A 20,070-nucleotide genomic window follows, 5' to 3' on the forward strand; every position below is an offset into this window, starting at 1 on the left:
GCCTTGTTTGTGTACAATGATTTAATGAAGTCTTTTGGGGTGGAAACAGGCCTGTGGCATATCAAATTCTGTAGCACTGCAGAAAAGCCCTTATACATTCAGAGGATAAGCTGCCTTCCTTCAACTCTTCCTTCAACCCTAGAATTGTCCAAAATGCAATCATAGGATTAAAGAAAGCTATTCTAACATCTGCATCCAGGTCTTGTTTTCCTAATTAATTTTATTTTTTGAAATTGTGGTTTAAAACCACAATGAATGGAAGTAACAATCACATCCACCTTCAGGCAAAGTTTAAAATTCTGAACTATGAGTGCTTCTGCTCTGTATGAGCATCTGCCAAAAGCAGCACTTTGAAAATAAAGATACGCGTTTTTGTGGCATCTCTCAAAAACATGCAAAGGCCCATATGAAGAAAGCCAGCGACTCATCTTGTGAGTTTAATAAACCATCCCACGGACTATGGCTCTGAGTGACGCCCTACTCCTGAAGATCTCACTCAGCATGCAACCTAGAAACCGGCAGAAATCCCACAGACCTTGTAGTCCCTCCTAGAAACAAACTCTGACATGGCTACTATTTCAAAGCTCCGCAAACAAAAACTTACAGAAATATGACTCTAGAACCAGACCTAGAAAACAAAAATAGTTTCCTGGATATTTATTTTTTCCTTTGTCCCACTAGTATACCTCCACTAATATGAATGGTTGCCATTTGAATTAATATGAGAGAAGAAACCAACTGCAAAAAAAGCTGTTACTAATTATTTCGTGTACAGAAAGGAGTTGTTTTTCTTTTCTTTCTAAGTGTCTTTTTTTCCCCCAAACAGGACAATATGCTGTTTCATCCAGTAATTTCAGGATTCTAAAAGGTGTGACCCACCTTACTGAGATCTTTGGCAGTCACACTGTCATCATCCCGGCAGGGCAAGCGGTGGACAAATGCTAACATCTGATACTTGGCTCTGATGAATTCTGCTTTATTAGGACTGGTTTGAGAACAAAAAAAGAAAACAGTTCACTTGCAGTTCAGATACATTTCCCATTCTTCAGACTGTAAAGAGAAGAGGAAGTGACCCACATCCCCCACTCAAGAATAAAAGGAACAATACTGAAGTAAGCTTTGGCAGTGTGTTAAGACCTGAAGTCTGAAAACGTACATTAGTCACTATAACGGCCAGGAATGCAGAATACCTGCTTTTTATAGTATCTTTCTTCTCTGTGTCATTTTCTGAAGTGACTTAGCAACCTTGGGAGGAAGCAGCTCTTTGTCCCATCTTGTAAGAATCCAGATGTCTGGTCTGAATGCCTGTTGGTTGAGCACCTAAGCTCAAACCCAGTGACATCGATAGCCACCAAGCCTTAGTCTTAAACTGGAGAAACCAGACTTGTGCTGGAGAGCCGTGCGGAAGAGACGGTCCCATGCCTGGCTTCGTTCTGCATTCCTAACGGCAAAGAGTTCAATGCACAACTGGGTGACCACCTCCTGTGCTGCCCCTGTGAAGGCTGGTCCAAAACAGCTGCGCTCCTTTCAGTGGGCCCCAGGGGTTAAGAAGAAATAAGAGTATTTATAAACATTCCACTCACTGTACTTTATCCTGTGGATTAGCTTTGCGTCTTCCACTCATAATAGAGGTGGGGTCCAGTAACGAATGCTCCCATATAGAATTAGCACCATTATTATACAAGGTTTCAACCATCTAAAACCAAGCAGTATAAAATCACATTTTAATTTCTTTCTACAAACATCCCGTGGAAATAACTGAACTGATTCCACTACAAACTCTAACATGACTAGGAGATCACACACTTCATTATTTTCTGTTTTAGAATGAGAAAGAAGAACCTACATGCAGGATTCAGGTTTGACCAGGAGGACAGCTAAATACTTAAACGGGTTTGATTACATTTTCTAATACATGATGAAGAAAGAGCACTTTGACACTTTAGGACAGCACTGCCCAAGCCTGAGCATCCAAATACTATTTTTCAAGATTCTTAATCTTTTTCTTTAAATCCACTTACTTTCTAAAACTTTCACGAGCAATTATAACTTGATGTGCTAGTTATAGTTTTAATTGCTACCACTGAAATAAATATTTGAGTATTACCTACATCTATCTTTGATCAGTGGTAAAGAATCTACCTGCCAACACAGGAGATGCAGGTTCAGGAAAATCCTCTGAAAAAGGAAATGGCAACCCACTCCAGTACTCTTTCTGGGAAAAAAAGCCCAAGGACAGAGGAGACTGGCAGGTCTGCAAAGAGTTGGACCCAACTGAACAACTGAACATGCACATCTACCTCGAGTACCACCAGTGGTCCATGTGTCACACTCTGGGAACTGCTGTTCTAGGGTCAAGTCTGGCATTTTAAACCACTCATCTCTGGACTTTATTCATATCCTATAATATAATATAGGATATGACATAATATCTGTACTCTGTATAATCTGACAGCAGTAAACACCCATTTTCACATGGGAATGAGCTGCTAGAAACTTCTGAGCAGAAGTTATTACTAATAATAAACCATATCTCCCAATTTCATTTCAGAGCATGCCTCCTGACAAAGCCTCGTCTGATTTTTACAACAGTGCAGATACTGTCATATCAGAGATCTAAACTCACTCTTTCGGGACAGGCTGTGCAGCTGCCACAGATTTAGTAAAATATGTACTCAAGACAAATGAAGGCGAAACACATGCCTAAGTCTTGAGTTCCAACAGAACTCAAAGAATGTGTACCCCAAAATAGAAGTACCCGGTGACATGACAATGGACCCCCAAATAAAACAAAGAGCCCACTGAACACTTGGCAGGGTGTTAGGCATTCAATAAAAACAGAACTTGATTGTCTCTAACAGGATACAAGAACTTTAAGAGAACTTAAACCAGATGTATCAGAAACTTCAGAGGACTCCTACCAAAGCAAGAAACTTCATGAAAAATTTCTAAGGCAGTTGCTTTCAGAAACATTCATCGTGGTAAGTGGAAAGATAGGCTGTTTAAAAACAATTTCTGGCGATATTCTAGAAAGTCGGCAGTAAAACATTAGGAAGAAATTTTAATGACTATCTGTCTACCTATAGTCAAGCTTTTCCAGATTTTCACTAGGAGGAAAATAATCTTAAATAATGAATTCAATACTTATATATGGCACTGATAAGCATGGCACCTCTACTCAATTAGGAGTCAAACATTTTTGTAATGTTTAAGAAGTGTAATTTCAGTTGCTAAAACAGTAATTCCTAAAAACTTAAATTCTTGAGGAGAATTCTTATTCTTTACCTGAAGCAATGTTGGAGGCCATGGTGTGTGTTTAAGATGCCTCACTTGAGAGATATGGCGCCCCAGACTCCGATGGACACTGCAGCACTCATCGCATATAAAAGTTCCCCTATTTACGGATGCCCAGGAAGGATCTGGAAAGAAGAGTGGGATCAGTGGCAAGGATACGAGGTGGTAGCTATTCTGCCAGGTGGCAAATGACAACCAAGGTTTGGTGTTTCAGAAAAACAAGACAATTCTGTTGGGTTGGTATGATAGTCAACATGTTAAGCTGGGAGCTTGTCTGATGATACCACCTATCTTGGCTGGGGGTACAATGTTAATAGGTATGGAAAACAAGAACTGAAGCCCTGAGTGAGTATCTGCTTTCTGGTCCAGGGCCACAATCTGTAGCCCTAATAAGATCGACTATCTCGGATGTGTGCTCTTTCATTAAATGTTAAGAAAAGCAAATGGAGAGGGTTCACCTGAATCATTGTGATTCCATTTCCACAAATGGCAGGACAACAAAACTCTCCGTGAACAATCCACATGGAATTATGTAAGTGAATGGTGAAAAGACAGCTACCCTGATAGCACTGCATGTTGACATGCCTCTGGGCTTAGCAGAAAGCTGAAAGCGACACAACTATAAAACAGCTCAGCCGTGGTGGCTCTGAAAACAGACTGGGAAACCTGGCCTCCTCCACTAGGAAATGTGCTAGGATATCCATTAGCTGTCTTAAATAAACTGTTGAGTCTGATCTCACCACGGACCTAAAAGAACAGATGCTGTAAAAACATTGGCCTCACAGAAAAAAAGATGCAAAATACAAATGAGCAATATTTTTGATGTGCGCATGATGCTTTTTTTCCTGTGAAGTCCGACAAAGCCTCATTAGACATCCTTAGAAACAAGGAAAAACACACACTTGGTAAGCAGTAAGAATAACTCACGCTGGGAAAGTAAACTAAATATTTAGAAACTCAAAACACAGACAGACCTTCTACATTTCATCAGACTCACACAAGGGGTGACAATAGGTGCCGCTCAAGCTGCTTGGCTTGAGGGTTATATTGAAAAATTCTTCAATGTCCACAAAAATCTCTAAAATGCATGTACACCATCTTTACCATTTCTAACAGTTTATTCAAACTCCTTCCAACCATATAATGAAAAGTTATGGGATTTCAATCAAAGACAAACTGGGAGTCAAGAGTGTGTGGTGGTTAAGAGTGCTGGCTCTGGAGACAAGCAGGCCAGGGTTTGAACCCCAACTCTGCCACTTCTTGCGCAAGGATCTCAGGCAAGTTATTTCTTTGAGGGTGCTCATCATGGATCAAATAGAATAACAACACATCTCAGAGAGGTGAGGATATAAAGAATAAGTGAAGTTCTTTGCATATAGTAAGTACTCAGTAATATGAGCTGTTATAACTTTCCCCAATTATTTTGTAAGTACCATTCAAGTATTTTCAAGAGCCCACTGCAATTCATGGCCATTAGAGAAAGTCTTTGATTGCTAATACTCGAAACACTGAATGTTCCACATGAACACTATCTTACTACACTGAAAAACCTCATGGAGTTTTCAGGTAGTTGAACTCAGAATAGGATATGAACTAGATTCATTTAAAAAAAAAAAAAAGGTAAACCAGGACTTCTCTGGCGATCCAGTGGTTAAAACTCTGCACTTCCACTGCAGGGTGCACGTGTTCAATGCTTGGTCAGGAAACTAAGATCCTGCACGCCATGCAGCACGACGAAAAAAAAAACAGGTAAACTATTTACTATGATTTGATCATAGCTAATCAAACGTTTTGGAGCTTCAGCTTTAGTACCAGTCCTCCCAATGAATATTCAGGGTTGATTACCTTTAGGATTGACTGGTTAGGGAAATCAATCCTTGAATAATCACTGCGAGGAGCAAGGATCAATGCTGAAGCCCCAACACATTTGATTAACTATCATCAAATCTTGGTAATTAGTTTACCTATCTTTTTTTTTTTTTAACTTTTTTTTTTTTTTTTTTTTTGCCATGTTGCAAAGCACTGGAATTCCAACTCATTGGAAAAGACCCTGATGCTGGGAAAGATTGAGGGCAAGAGGAGAAGAGGGCGACAGAGGACAAGATGGTTAGATGGTATCACCAACTCAATGGACATGCATTTGAGCAAACTCTGGGAGACAGTGAAGGACAGGGAAGTCTGGCATGCTGCAGTCAATGGGATTGCAAAGATTTGGACACGATTTAGGGACTGAACAGCAACAATCAAAAGTTTGCCATGGAACAAAAACTCAAACAAAATTCTTCAGTGAAGTACAACTATGTCAGTACTACTAAAGCATGCCAAAAATCAGACTGGAGACATCAAGATGAAAGATCCCTGCAAAGACACATAACAACTTTGCTCTCTGCAGTAGGGGACTACTGCGAATGACACACATACAAAAAGACTTTATTTTGAAGATCAGCCTTGGTTTTCACCTATCATTCAGAGAATTCACAATCCTCTTGGAAGAAATTAAATAGGGACAAGACAGCAAGGATTTAACACACACTAAGCAAGGCTCTCCACTACAAGGCTCTCTACTAGTCATTTTAACATCATGAATCAGAATCACATGAAGAGAATATCAGAACGTTAACAACAGTAAAATCCAGTGAACCCCTTCCAATTTATGTGAATGTTTTATGCTAGGGCTTCTTAACATGGGTTCAAGGAACACAACCAATGGGCTTCAGAAGCGTCTATTATCCCACTGAGAAATCTTAACAAATTCTGTGTGAAAGGCGAAGTGCGTGTGCATTTTGGAGGGAGGTCTTAGCATTCATCAGAATCTCAAAGGGATCCTGAACCGTAAAGGTAACTCACTCACTAGGGCTTTGCAGAAAAGGCAGCACAAATTCCTAGCTGCTCAAGTTCTGAACATTTCAAGGTAGCCTAATTATATTCAAAACAGGAAGGAAGTGACTCAAGTCTCTGTAGATTAGGCATATGAGACAACAACTAAAAAAGATACAATGGAAGAGAAAAATGTTCTCAAATGCACAAAACGCCACAGAAGTGCAAGACAGTATTTAGTACAGAATTCAGCGTGACAACACAGATGCAATTTTCCTGTGCCCCGTATACCATCCACTGAGACGCAAAGAACATGCACTTCAAGAGGAAGTTTGAATATAGATTCATGTGAATCAAACATCACAGAAAGTTCAACCGAAAACAGGCAAGAAAATAAGGAAGTGGAGCAAATAACATTTTTAGAGAATACGATGGAGTTCGTATGACAAGCGAACTTAGTTTCTAAAACACCTCTTTTTAAGCTCCTCCACCCGTTCTCCCTATCTTCAAAGGAAACTGGTAACCCCACTTACATTATACAGGCCGTGAAATAACCACATAAGGTTTGAGTTATCATAGTACTTTTAAAGTTGGTCTCTACCTCCATATGACAAGATGAAGTTTAAATCAGTGATGCTCAGTGACTACATTAAGATTGTTTATTGGACACTATTGTGCCAAAGAAGCCATCTTACCTTTTGAATTACTTCAAATTCAAAGCAGATAAATTCAAGCACTGAAAACAGCACAGAGGCCTATCAACCCGGCTCCAACCTCTAAGATAGATCTGAACTCTAAATCTGAATACTAAACATAGGAGGGATGGTTTCCACCCTTCAGTGTTCCCATATGCCTAAACTGCCTGAATATCCAAATGGTTATAGTTGTCAATGATTTGGTGTGTTTGTTTTGCAAGCAGTAATTAACGTATAATTTAGAAATTCAACTATAGCTTTAAGAGGCTTTAAAGGTTCTGTACACAATACAAAAAACAGGAAAAATAAAAACAACAACCCCAAAAACCACCTTAGATGAGACGATCCTAAGCATATTCATTCAAACTGCTCTACCCCTGAGCACCGTACTCTCAATCATCCTCACTCGAAAAATGAGGAAATCAAGAGTCGGCCAAATGAAGTCACCAGCCCAAGGTCACCCAGAGGCAAAATCTAGTTTGAACTCGGCCGGTTCAGATCTCAAAACTTGAGACAAGCATTGCTTCCTCAAGTGACGGTCGGCGTTTGCCAAGACCCCGTCATCCGGGAGACTGTCCGTGGCTTAGTGGGAGTCGGGATGTCAGAGAAGCGGGGGAAAACACATCCTTGGGGCTCCTCTGGCGAGTCTCAGTGGAAGGAAGCGGCGAGCGTCGCCCACTCCGGACAGGACCCCGGGGCGGGGGTCTGGAGGGCTGTGGGGAGCGGGGGTGACACCTGCAGCCTCTGGGGGCCGCAGCTGGGAGAACTCGCAGTTGATTTCTCTAATTGGCCTCCTTGTGGATTGCCCAAGCCCCTTCCTGTTGGGAAAGCAGCCCCGACCCCGCCGCCTCCCCGCCCGGCCTGGGACAGAAGGGACGAGAAAGAAGAGAGGGACGGGAGTGACGGGAGGGCGGCGGCCCCCTGCCCGCCCGGCTCTGACAGGCCCGGGACGGGTCCCGCCCCACGGCCGCCCAGGCTCCTCCTAGTCGCGACCCGGGGTACCGGGTGCAGAGCTCCACCGCCCGGACCCGCCCGGCCCGAGGGGGCGGCCCCAGGGTAGGGGTCCTGGCCAGGAGAGCTGAGGGGAGCGGGCCCGGCCGGTGCGACTCACCCGGCCCGCTGCAGTCAGCGCACACCTCGCTGCTCCGGACCCGCTTCGACATGGCTACCGCCTCCCACCTGCCGGGAACCTAGGGCCCCGGGACAGTGAAGGCGGCGGCTGCGCTTCCGCTCTAACGGGTCCTCGCAGCGGCGCTGGCGGCGGCCGCCTCCCCCCTCAGCGCCTCACAGCCCCGGCGCAGCACGCACGCGCGGGGAGGTGCCTTTCGGCAACGGGCAGGTCATGTGACCGGAAAGGGCACGCTTCCTTGTCGCCATTTTGAGTGAGGGCAGGTGTCTCCTCTCCTGTTTCTAAACCTTCTTGATTTGGGGGTCTCCCTCTCTGGAAGAGATTCACTTCCTTCCAGTGCTGATTAATATCAGGCGAAGCAGCAAAATGTAGTGACCAGTGGTATGCAGCCACAGCCTTCCTGAGGCAATCATTCGTCAAGTCTTTTAGCATAACTTTGGCCAAGTTCACTTATTTATTCATTCCTTTATTCAACAAATATTTATTGACCAGGGCTTTCTTGGTAGCTCAGCTGGTAAAGAATTCGCCTGCAATGCAGGAGACCCCGTTTCAATTCCTAGGTCGGGAAGATCCCCTGGAGAAGGGATAGGCTACCCACTCCAATATTCTTGGGCTTTCTTGGTGTCTCAGACGGTGAAGAATCCGCCAGCAATGCTGAAGACCTGGGTTTGATCCCTGGTGTTGGGAAGATCCCCTAGAGGAGGACATGGCAACCCACTCCAGTATTGTTGCCGGGAGAATCCCCATGGACAGAGGAGGCTGGCGGGTCCATGGAGTCGCAGAGTCAGATAGGACTGAGCGGCTAAGCACACATTTATTGACCATGCGCTATGTTCCACACACTGTTCTGGGCACTGGAGAAGGAGCAGTGAGCCAAGAAGACGAAATTTTCTATATTTATGGAGTTATGTTCAACTGTGCTAGATCTACAATAAAATAAGTAGGAATATATTAGATGTTTCCCTAAGCTGCAGTTTTAATCTTATCTGGAAAGTGGAGATAGTCTGTCTACCTCAAGCCAGTGATTCACATTTGTATAGCTTGTTACCTGAAAATGATTTTTACATTTTTAAAGGGGTGTAAAGAGGAAAAAAAGAGGAGGGAGAGAACGAAGAATATTCAGCAAAACTCTTACATGACATGCAAAAGCGAAATATTTACTAAGCACAAATGGAATAACTTACAGAAGCATATAGTGTGCCTGCCGCATAGTAAGCCCTCAGTAAAAGTTGCTCCTGTTGTTGAATTAGATACTGCTATTATTTCCTAATCACAACTTTTTTTTTGTTTTCTTTTGTTTGTTTTTGTTTTTTTTTTATTCATTTTTTTTTGTTTTTGTTTTTGATCTTTGAGGGTGAGAATAGATAACCTAATTTAGAGGACTACATGAACACAATGAGATGAGCTTAATCAGTCTGAAAGCGAGCAGAGATGTCCTAATGCTAATGAACATTGTATGTATTACATGTGTGTAAGCACAACTATGATCGCCATTCGGCAAATATTCCATGGCTATTGTGGGCCAGAAACTGTCTTGACTTCCAGGTACTCTGGTGAGCAGCCATTGTGGAGTTTTTTCACTAATAAATTAAAAGAAATGTTCAATAAATACGGAAAGATAACGAGGCAGAGGAGTAAATTGCCTGAGACTTCTGAATGGATAAGAAGTCCTGGAAGGGGTCTCAGGAGCACTGGTCTTTGGTTCATCTCTCCATTTTTATAAATGTATGGTGTGGGCATAACCACATAAATCCCACACATTCCACAATTAGAGCCTCTGGGTTCCATCCTGATGCTCCTGCATCCTGTTTTGGTTCACAGACTCACAAATCCTCTGGCCTCAACATGTGTGGAGAAAGGATTAGGCCAGGATTCTTGAACAGCTGTTGTTGCAGGCGTCTGAAAAGCTGATGTCCACAAGCAGAGAAGGCAGAGGGTATGCTTTCAGGATGCATCAAATAACTTTTGCCTGGTTATGCGGTCTAGTTGTGGACAGCTGTGCAGAAAGCTCAGGCTGGCGAGCAGCCATGAGTTGGCTTGGTTCTTCATTGAATCAAGAGCTATAGTGTCTTAGGTTGAAACCCAAAGGATGAACTTAAGTTTGGCTGACTGTGGTCAAGTGTAAGTATTATCTATTAGTCCTCTCGGCCATAACCCTAAATTCAAAAATAAAGGACACTCGTATGTGGAATAAACCAGCAACTTAGGTAACTGTGAATCATAACCCAGTTTTGAGTTGTGGCAGAACAGTGTTTCTCAAAGTGGGCGGGGGTGTGTGTGTGAATTTTTCTCCTCCAGGGGACATTTGGAGACATTTTGGCCGGAGTGTTACTGATATCTAGCGGGTAGAAATGGCGGGGATTCTCCCCAACTGCTACTGCTGCTGCTAAGTCGAGTCAGTCGGGTCCGACTCTGTGCGACTCCATAGACGGCAGCCCACCAGGCTCAGCCGCCCCTGGGATTCTCCAGGCAAGAACACTGGAGTGGGTTGTCATTTCCTTCTCCAATGCATGAAAGTGAAAAGTAAAAGTGAAGTCACTCAGTCGTGTCCAACTCTTCGAGACCCCATGGACTGCAGCCTACCAGGCTCCTCCATCCATGGGATTTTCCAGGCAAGAGTACTGGAGTGGGTTGCCATTGCCTTCTCCCTTCTGCCCAACATCCCCACATAAAGTATTATGTGGATCCTATCTTCCTTTCCAATTTGGATTCCTTTTATTTCTCTTTCTTCTGATTGTTGTGCCTAGGACCTCCAAAACTATGTTGAATGAAAGTGATGTGAGTGGGCATCCTTGCTCCTGATTTTAGAGGAAATGCTTTCAGCTTTTCACCCTTCAGTATGATGTTAGCTGTGGGTTTGTCATATACGGTCTTTTTTATGTTGCAGTACGTTCCCTCAGTATGTAGCATTCTACAATGGTAGTCAGTCATAAAAAAAGAATGAAAGCGCCATTTGCAGCAACAAGGATGGACTTTGAGGGCATTATACTAAATGAAATAAGACAGAGGAAGACAAATACAGTATGCTATCACTTACATGTGGAATCTAAAAATTACAACAAAGTTGTAAACATAACAAAAACGAAGCAGTTTCACAGATACAGAGAACAAACTAGTCCTTACCAGTGGAGAGAGGGGTAATATAAGTGTGGGGGAGTGGGAGGCACAAACTACTGGGTGTAACATAGACTCAAGGATGTATTGTACAATACCAGGAATATAACCAATATTTGGTAAAAACCGTAAATGGAAAGCAACTTTTTAAAACTGTATAAAATTTTATTTTATTTTATTTTATTTTAAAATAAAAATAAATCCAAAGTAAAAAATAAAAGTTACCAGAACAGCAAAGACAAATAAATCAAATTTATGTGGTTCAAATGTGCTGAAGTTGAGAAACTCTGAGCTAGAACCACCCTCTCATGAGGCAAGTACTTAACGCCACTTCTCCAAGAGTTTATCATGCCTACTTGAAAATTGGTTGGTGTTGCCCACTTCCAAAATGGTTCCTGACCAATCGTGGCAGCATCTGCTCAGGTCCAAAAAGGCTGCAAGAGAGTCAGGAACTAGAATAGTTTGGTCCAGGAGCCTGTTGTCACCCCCCCTGACCGCAGAGCCGATGGAATAGGCCCAGTTGTGGACCGAACCATATGAGGGACCTGGGGCAGGGGAAAAAAGGATGATAAAGGCTAGATCGAGTTTTTCAGGTCGAGATCCTAGGCTAAGCAAGAGAGTTTGATTTCTGTTTTCGGTATGATGCTGTGATTCCCGGTGTGGGGTCGGAGGTGGGTGGGGTTGGGCAGATCCCGGGCCGGGTGGCTAGCTTCTCCTCCCCCCTCGCCGTGGCGCGCGGTGGTCCGCTCTCCGCACTTCCCTGTTTGGGGCAGTTCGGCCCGCAGAAGTCGGTTCGCGAGCTGTCAGCGCGGGCGGGAGCGCCGCTGGGCGCAGGGTGGGCGCGGCCGAGCCCCGTCCCCGACCCGGCCCGCGACCCCGACCTCCCGCGCGTGCCCTGCACCCGGCCGCGTACCGCGCCCTCTCGCTCGCTCGCTCGCCTGGTTCTCTTCGCTCGCCGGCCGCCCGGCGGGCGGGCGCCGGAGACCCCCACCGGGGTCTGAGGCTTGTCAGGCGGGCGGTGAGGGCCGGGCTGCGGCCTCCCTCGCCATGTCCTCGCCCCACGACGCTAGCGGAGACTTCCCCTTGCACCTCCTGGTCTGGAACAACGACTACCGGCAGCTGGAGAAGGAGCTGCGGGACCAGGTGAGGGGGTGAGGCGGGGGTCTTCCCCGGCGAGAGGAGCCGGGGAGTCGGGGATCGTATCGCCTCCCTGAGCCCATCTCCAGCCCTCTACCCTCGGGGCACCGCCGTCCCCTTCCACTCAGCAATCGAGGGACAATAATAATAACAGCAGGATGTGCACTGAGTATTTAATGTGTGCCAGGCCGTGTGTCGAAGGTTTTACATACATCCTCCCTCTTAACCTTTCCAGCAGCCCTAGGAGGTAGGTACTATCCTTTCATTTTACAGAGAAGGAAACTGAGGCGCTCAGAGATTATGTCCCTTACACAAGGTCGCTTACCTAATCAACACCAAATCGAGATTGTAACTCTGGCCAACTGGCTCCAGCGTGCACCGTCTTAACCAATTACGCCTGCCTCTCTCCAAAATGTGTGAACAACGCACACCTCTCACCCCACCCATTCTTTTTGTCAGGAAGGGCTTGGTTGGGTTTGGAGTCCAGGTTCTAACTCGCCCTGTGACCTTGGGCAAGGCATTTTCCCCTCTCTGACCCACGTCCTCTTCTTTGTGGAATGAGGGTGTTGATACCCATGTGGGCAAATTCTGTACTTGACTGTTACCAATAGGTCTGGGGTGATGCCCAAGAAAAACTCCCCAGGGAGGCTGATATACAGCAAAGTTTGAGAATCGCTGGTGCACAGCATCCTTAAAATCACTTCCTGTTCTAAAGTGCTTTGATTCCTTTTTTATTTATTCCCAGCTTTATAAGCAGTGGTTCTCAGTTGGAAGTGATTTCCTCCATCCCACACATCTGGTCATTAATAGAGACATTTTTGTTTGTTATACGCTCGGGGAGTGGGTGTTACTGGAATCTAATGGGTAGAGGCCACAGAGGCTGCTCAGTATCCTATAAGACACACATGTGTAAGACATCCCCCTTCCCAGTTAAGATTTGTTTTTCCCAAAATGTCAGTAACATCTTGCTTGACAAACCCTGTCTTCAAAGCAGCACAGTGATTCTGGGAGGTATTGGTACCGTTAAGTTACAAACCGACAGACTTAGCAGTTAGGATGTATATGTGTGTGTTTTAGTCACTCAGTTGTGTCCAGTTCTTTGCGACCTCTTGGACTATAGCCCACCAGACTCCTCTGTCCTTGGAATTCTCCAGGCAAGAACACTGGAGCGGGTGGCCATTCCTTTCTCCAGGGGATCTTCCCGACCCAGGGATCGAACCTGGATCTCCTGCATTGTAAGCAGAGTCTTTAAGTCTGAGCCACCAGGGAAGCACCAAGCAGTTAGGATAGAGACTTGTAATTACCTCGTGTAATTGTTCTGGTTGATTTCATTTTATCTAGTGTGTTAAAGTTCTGGTTTTTGAATGGCTCAAATTTGATGCTCTAATTGTCAAGAAATTCTAGAGGAACGAGGGCATTGGTTTTCTTCTGATTTGCAAAAATTGAGCGAGGTCAGCATTCCCCCACACACCCCCCATACTTGATGAACAGTTACTGCTAAGTGTGTTCTTTCTTTTTGGCTGTGTTGGATCTTCACTGCTGCCTGGGCTTTTTTCTAGTTGTGGTGAGCGGGGCCTACTCATTGCGGTGGCTTCTCTTGTTGCAGAGCACTGGCTCTGGGCGAGTGGGCTTCAGCAGTTGCAGCTCAGAGGGACTGAGTGTTTGCGGCTCCTGGGCTGTAGAGCAAGGCTAAGTTGTTGTGGATCCTAGGCTTAGTTGCTTCAAGGCATGTGGGATATTCCCTGATCAGGGATCTGATACATGTCTCCTGCGCTGGCAAGCGGATCCTTTACCACTGAGCCACCAGGGAATCCCTCAGTGTGTTCTTGTACTCTGCCATCTTTCTTTTAAGCCTGCTGAGCTCCCTCAAAAGTTGCCCTTTTTTCTTTTAAAATCTCTGTCCACGCAGAATAAACTTTTGTCGTAAGAGTCCTTGTGCCTAATTAGATCATGCCCCCAGAGTAAATGATTCAACAGTTAGGCATCACAGTATACCTGATGACTCGGTTCCCTTTCTCTTACTAGACATAGCTCAGAGGGAATCCGCCATCGTTTTGTTCTCGGCTTTAAGTCTCACCTTAAACACTTTTAAAATGACCAGACAATCTTTGTTTTTAGGCCTGCTGTGTTTTGCCTCTGTACTTCCTCAGTATCGGAGCCTCACAGCTTCTTGTGAAATATTGAGATAAAATACAAGGAAAGTCACAAAACTAAAATCCTATCTGATAGAGTGGTTCAGCATCGTCATTGAACCACACACACGTTCAATACCAGCTTCAGAAAACATCAGGCTTTCTGTTCATGGGAGGTGAGGAAGAGAGTTAAAATGAAGCACCATCTTTCTTTATAGAAAAACTCAGTCGATAAGAACAAAGTCTTGGTTTGTAATCTAAAATGTGGCATGGTTGAATTATTTCTTTTTCCTGCAACTTGTGATAGAAATGTTCATTGAAAGTTTTCTGTGCCACTTACCTTGAAAAACATTAAGGACACTGGTGATTAGCACATTCTAATTTTGCAGCAAAGTAGTCCTGGGATACATTGATCCTTAGTGCCTTTGAGTGTTAAGGAGGTCAAGAAAGAATACGCTTCATTGCTAATTATTTGATTTTGACTTTGTTATCTGTTATCACTGTAGATCATGCCACAAGATTCTGTTTTCTCTAAGGGAGAGATAGTTGAAGTATATTCAGAAAAAAACATCTTGACTGTGGATGTTGGACTGTCATGACCATGCAATCCAATTGCAATCCTGAAACTTTGGCCTTTGAAGGGATGGAGATGGGGCTGGCTTCACGGTGTGCAGGCTCGACAGTTGCACAGGGCCCTGTCCTCAGAAGTGGCTCATGCTTGGTTCAATGCTCTGTTATCATCTGGAAAGTCTTACTATTTTCTTTTGAAGAAGAGGCCTTGCATGTTGATTTTTATGTGGATCCTGTGAATTATGCAACTGCTTCAGGATCAAAAAGTTGATCACTGATACCAGTAAAACACAAGGCAGGGAATATTTTGTTGCTTTCATATTTATTGAGATCCTCTGTTAATTATGAAATAGCTATCTACTCCTCTGCCTTGGAGGCAGTTAGGTTAATGGCCAGTACTAATGCTGGTTAAGTTGTGAGCTTGGGTGCTTAATTTACCCTTACCAAATCAGTTCATGAGCTGTCAAAATGCGGAGCGTTAACACTAAAAGCTTACTATTTTCCAGGCACTGTGCTGAAATGTTTTTGTTGTTTTTGGTTTGTTTTAACTTTTTCTTTTATATTGGAGTATGGCTGATTAACAATGTTGTGATGGTTTCAGGTGGACGTAAAAGGACTCAGCCATGCATACACATGCATCCATTCTGCCCCAGGCTCATCCCCCATCCCAGCAGCCACTTAACGTTGAGCAGAGTTCCCTGTGGTATACTGTAGGTAAAAAATACATAAACATACATATATGTATATATGTTTGTTTGTTTGTTTGTTTTGGCCACACTGCACTGCATGTGGAATCTTAGTTTCCCTACCAGGGATCAAACCTACCTAGACACCCTGCATTGGAAGCATGGAGTCTTAACCACTGGGCTGCCAGGGAAGTCCCTTAAAATGTTTTATGTCTAGTTTTAGATTTAATTCTCACTTCAGTCCCCCGGGGACGCTTGTGTGATTCCCATTTTACAGATGAGGAAACAGAGGTGGAGAGGTTCAGTCACCTGCTTACCAAGTCGTCAAACCAAGACATCAACCCTGAGGAAGTCACTCTCACAGAATAAGAATCCTGTATTTTTAACCCTCCCGCTTTCCTTCTTTTGGTAAAAGTGCCTCCATTTCAGGATTCTGAAGAAAGAGGAAGGGAACAGATCAGAAGGTGCGGGCCCAGGGTACCTGGAAGCAGTACATTTACCATAGCTGCTGCTGTTAATATCATCATCATCCTGGGAATGTAGCTCCTTTTATGTATGTTCCAGTTTTTCTACAAGGAACCCATATTGGCTACATAATTAAAAACAAAAAATTCCCATCACCCCAGCAATAAAGCTGGCTGTTTCACTTAAGCCTTTGTTTGCCAGTACTTTTCTGCAGTCCGTTCTTCATTCTTTCCGTCCCACGAGTGAGACATGAAACGGGCACACTGGTAGCTGTAAGAATTTTCATTTCGTTCCAGGAACAGCAGCACAGAAAGAATCAAGTTTATCCAGATGAAGAAGAATAAGCACGTGTTTCTGAATGTGTGTGAGTCAGCCCCAGTCCCACCGTGTCTTGTTCATTTAGCTGAAGGTCACCGCTTGTGTAACTTTGCCAGAGATGAGATTGTTTCGAGCCTTCAACGTTTACTCAGCCAAGGCAGTTTATTAAGTGCCTCTTAACCCATCAGCTCTATTGTCTCTACTATTCAGTGGGGCCTTGAAGTTGGTCGGTGCAGTTGAAATGATTTGTGTTCTGGTTATGTCATTTGCCACTTAGCCTGAGAGGTCTGTTAAACATCTTTCAGCCTTCCTGCCGATGCTGGGAGAATGAATGAAAATTTAAGGGGGCAGATGCAAAGGACAGTCTGTGCACCTCAGCAGGGGAGGGAAGGCCCTGTGGAATCAAATGTGGGTAGAGGGTGGCCGATGAGGCCTGACTCCAGGGCCAGTCCTTGTTTAGGGAGCCAGCAGTTAAAGCACAACATCTGGGCAAAAGAGAGGGGACGTTCTAGGCAGCGGCAGTGCTGGGAGCCTGACCGGGAACCACCCTGGGGTTCTCATCGCAGCCCAGGGCAAGGCTGGGTGAGGCCACTGGGCACTCATTCAAGCCAGTGCCGGTTGGCTGGAGGCCCGCCCTGAGCCAGAGCCTTGGAGCCAAGGGAAAGAGCCTGGCGCCTGCTCTCGGGTGCTCCTCCTCAGCCCACGGGCTCAGTCGCATCTTTGAAACCAGGCACGTATCTATACCTCCCCCTCTCCCGGACTTAGCGTGGGAGAACCAGTTTAGGCCCCGGCTGGCCACAGAGGACCTGGGCCGTCTGAGAGCGCACAGGAATGAGGGTGGTTGACTCTCTCAAGCCAAGGGCCAATTAGCAGCCTCTTGCCTGAGGCCTTCCCCCCAGGAGGTACCTGTGATAGTTTGTGAAGTTCTGACTGTGCGCCACTCAGAGTGGGTCCCCCAAGGCTAATGAGGGACCTGGAAGTGGATCCTGCCGTCTGACCCTGCAGCCTGCACTCAGCTTGAGAGCAGCAGGCTACCAAAGAGGGCTTGGATGAGGAAAATTGGTGGGCTTAAAAATTAGCACATAAGGAGACATGGAGAAATCTCATGCCTTTTCTTCTTTGGGGGGACACTATGATCGTTAAGAGGGTGGGCAGTTTTAATTTGGTGAAGCTCATCATTGGAGAAACTTAAAGGAAAAGCTTAAATGGTCAGCTGTGACAGTGAATTCCAGTGAAATTCTGAGCTCTTGCTACCTCAACTCATGTCATTAGTTTATGACCCTCAGCTCCCCTATTAGCTGTAAGGAAATTTGAACAAATCCCTTTTAGGGAGAAAGTGACAGCTTATGTGAAGCAATGTAGTGTAGGTGTATAATCATAAGAGCTGACTCTTCTAAGAGCTTGCTATAATGTGTACCCTTGTAAGACTTTTGTAAGATAGGTGGCTTTTGTTTTTTGTTTGTTCTTATTGTTCCCATTTTACAAGCGAGCATATTGAAGCTCAAGAGGAGTTAAGCAACTCATCAAAGAGCATATAGATCGTAGATTAGGTTTATGTGTTACATAAAACACATACATAGGTTGATTTTTAAACATCTTTATTGAGATTCAGTTCCCTTATGCAACTCGCCCATTAACGTGTATCATTCACTGTTTTTAGTCTATTCCCGAGTTGTGCCGCTGTCACCACAGTCACATTCCAGAACATTTTCATCACCCCCAAAAGAAACCCCACACCCATTACTGTCATCCCCTATTTCCCCCCAACCCTTCAGCCCTAGGCAACATTAAGCAGCTTGATACCTCTATAGATTTGCTTCTTCTGGACATTTCTTATAAATGGAATCATACAATACATGACTTTTATGTGTGGCTTCTTTAACCTAACATGATGTTTTCAGTGTTCATCCATGTCATGGGAGATGTTAATACTTCATTCCTTTTAATGGCTGAATAGTATTCTCGTGTGTGTGTGTGTGTGTGTGTGTGTGTGTGTGTGTGTGTGTGTACACGCTATATTTTGTTTATTCCTTTGCCAGTTGATGGACATTTAGGCTATTATGAATGATGCTACTCTGCTTATCTGTGTACAGGTTTTTGTGTGACTGTATGTTTTTATTTTTCTTGGGTAAATACCTACAAGAGGACTTGCTGGGTCTTATATTAATAGTAATTCTGTGTTTAACTTTTTGAGGAACTGCCAAATGTTTTTTCAGTTTGACTGCACCATTTTACATTCCCATCAACAATGTTTAATGGTTCTAGTTTTTCCGCATCCTTGTCAACACTTGTTATTGTCCTTTTGATTGTAGCCATCCTAATGGATGTGAAGTATTATCTCATTGTGGTTTTGATTTGCATTTCCCTAAGCTTCCCTAGTAGCTCAGCTGGTAAAGAATCTGCCTACAATGCAGGAGACCCCAGTTCCATTACTGGGTCACGAAAATCCCCTAGAGGAGGGATAGGTTACCCACTCCAGTATTCTTGGACTTCCCTGGTGGCTCAGATGGTAAAGAATCGCCTGCAGTGTGGAAGACCTGGGTTTGATTCCTGGGTCGGAAAGATCCCTTGTTGGAGGGCATGGCAACCTACTCCAGTATTCTTACCTGGAGAATCCCCATGGACAGAGCGGCTTACAGATCATGGGGTCGCAAAGAGTCTGACATGACTCAGCAAGTAAGTGCAGCACAGCACAATGATTAGTTATTTGAGTATCTTCCACGTGCTGTTGGGTTGTTAGCGTTCTTCATATATTCTAGATGTGCACATGTTAGCTGCCTCAGTTGTGTCTGACTCTTTGTGACCCCCATGGACTGTAGCCTGCCAGGCTCCTCTGTCCATGGGATTCTCCAGGCAAGAATTCTGGAGTAGGTTGCCATGCCCTTCTTCAGGGGATCTTCCTGACCCAGGGATGAAACCCGTGTCTCTTGTGTCTCCTGCACTGGCAGACGAGTTCTTTACCACTAGGGCCACCTGGGAAGCTCCCATATTCTAAATACTAGCCCCCTAATAAGTATATGATTTACAAATATTTTCTCCCTGTCTTTGCGGTGTCTTTTTACTTTCTTTATACCATTTGAAGTACAACAGTTTTCAGTTTAGATGGAGTGTAATTTACCTACATTTTCTTTTGTCTCTTATGCTTTTGATGTTGTATCTGGGAAAATTTTGCTTAACACAAGGTCACACAAATATAATTGTATGTTTTCCTCTAAGAGTTTTGTTGTTTTATTTCTTACATTCAGGTTTATGATCAACTTTGAGCTAATTTTTGCATTTAGTATATACAATACTTCATTCTTTTTTTGCATGTTGATATCTAGTTGTTCAAGACCCATTTGTGGAAAAGATTATTCTTTCCCCATTGAATTATTTTGGCACCCTTATTGAAAATCAATTGGCCATAAACGTGTAAGTTTATTTCTGGACTCTGAATTGTATTCCACTGATTTATATGTCTACCCTTTTGCCAGTATCACAGTCTTGATTGCTGTAGCTTTGTGTAGTAAGTTGTGAAATTGGGGAGTATGATTTCTCAAATTTTACTCTTCTTTTCAAGATGATTTTGGTTATTCTGGGTCCCTTGAATTTCCTTAAGAATTTTAGTATCACCTGGTTCATTTCTGTAAGAAATAAGCTGGAATTTTTATGGAGAGTGCATTGACTCTGTAGCTCAGTTTAGGGAGTTTTGACATGTTAAAATATTAAGTCTT

At 44.1% G+C, this 20,070-nt stretch overlaps 2 protein-coding genes across 11 annotated transcripts in view; one reads left to right on the plus strand and one right to left on the minus strand.

Annotated features, from left to right (window-relative positions):
* Window positions 1–8,098, minus strand: part of GIT2 (GIT ArfGAP 2) — a 41,219-nt gene extending 33,121 nt beyond the window's left edge. For 9 of the 10 annotated variants that reach the window (XM_065904983.1, XM_065904979.1, XM_065904985.1 and 6 more), the window contains exons 1-4: window positions 7,918–8,098; window positions 3,286–3,419; window positions 1,584–1,696; window positions 880–985 (exon numbers count right to left, since the gene is read on the minus strand). In XM_065904983.1, the coding sequence (XP_065761055.1) occupies window positions 880–985; window positions 1,584–1,696; window positions 3,286–3,419; window positions 7,918–7,969 (405 nt within the window). In that variant the 5' untranslated portion in view covers window positions 7,970–8,098. Of the gene's footprint in view, window positions 1–879; window positions 986–1,583; window positions 1,697–2,300; window positions 2,404–3,285; window positions 3,420–7,917 lie in introns of those variants that run through there. The other variant, XM_065904984.1, reaches the window with a different exon arrangement.
* A 3,739-nt stretch (window positions 8,099–11,837) lies between these two features.
* ANKRD13A (ankyrin repeat domain 13A) overlaps window positions 11,838–20,070 on the plus strand; it is a 34,765-nt gene continuing 26,532 nt past the window's right edge. The window contains exon 1 of the mRNA XM_065904151.1: window positions 11,838–12,192. Coding sequence (XP_065760223.1) covers window positions 12,097–12,192 — 96 coding nt within the window. The 5' untranslated portion in view covers window positions 11,838–12,096. The remainder of the gene's footprint in view (window positions 12,193–20,070) is intronic.

This window comes from Muntiacus reevesi, chromosome 13 (genome assembly GCF_963930625.1).
Source record: "Muntiacus reevesi chromosome 13, mMunRee1.1, whole genome shotgun sequence".
Lineage (NCBI taxonomy): Eukaryota > Metazoa > Chordata > Mammalia > Artiodactyla > Cervidae > Muntiacus > Muntiacus reevesi.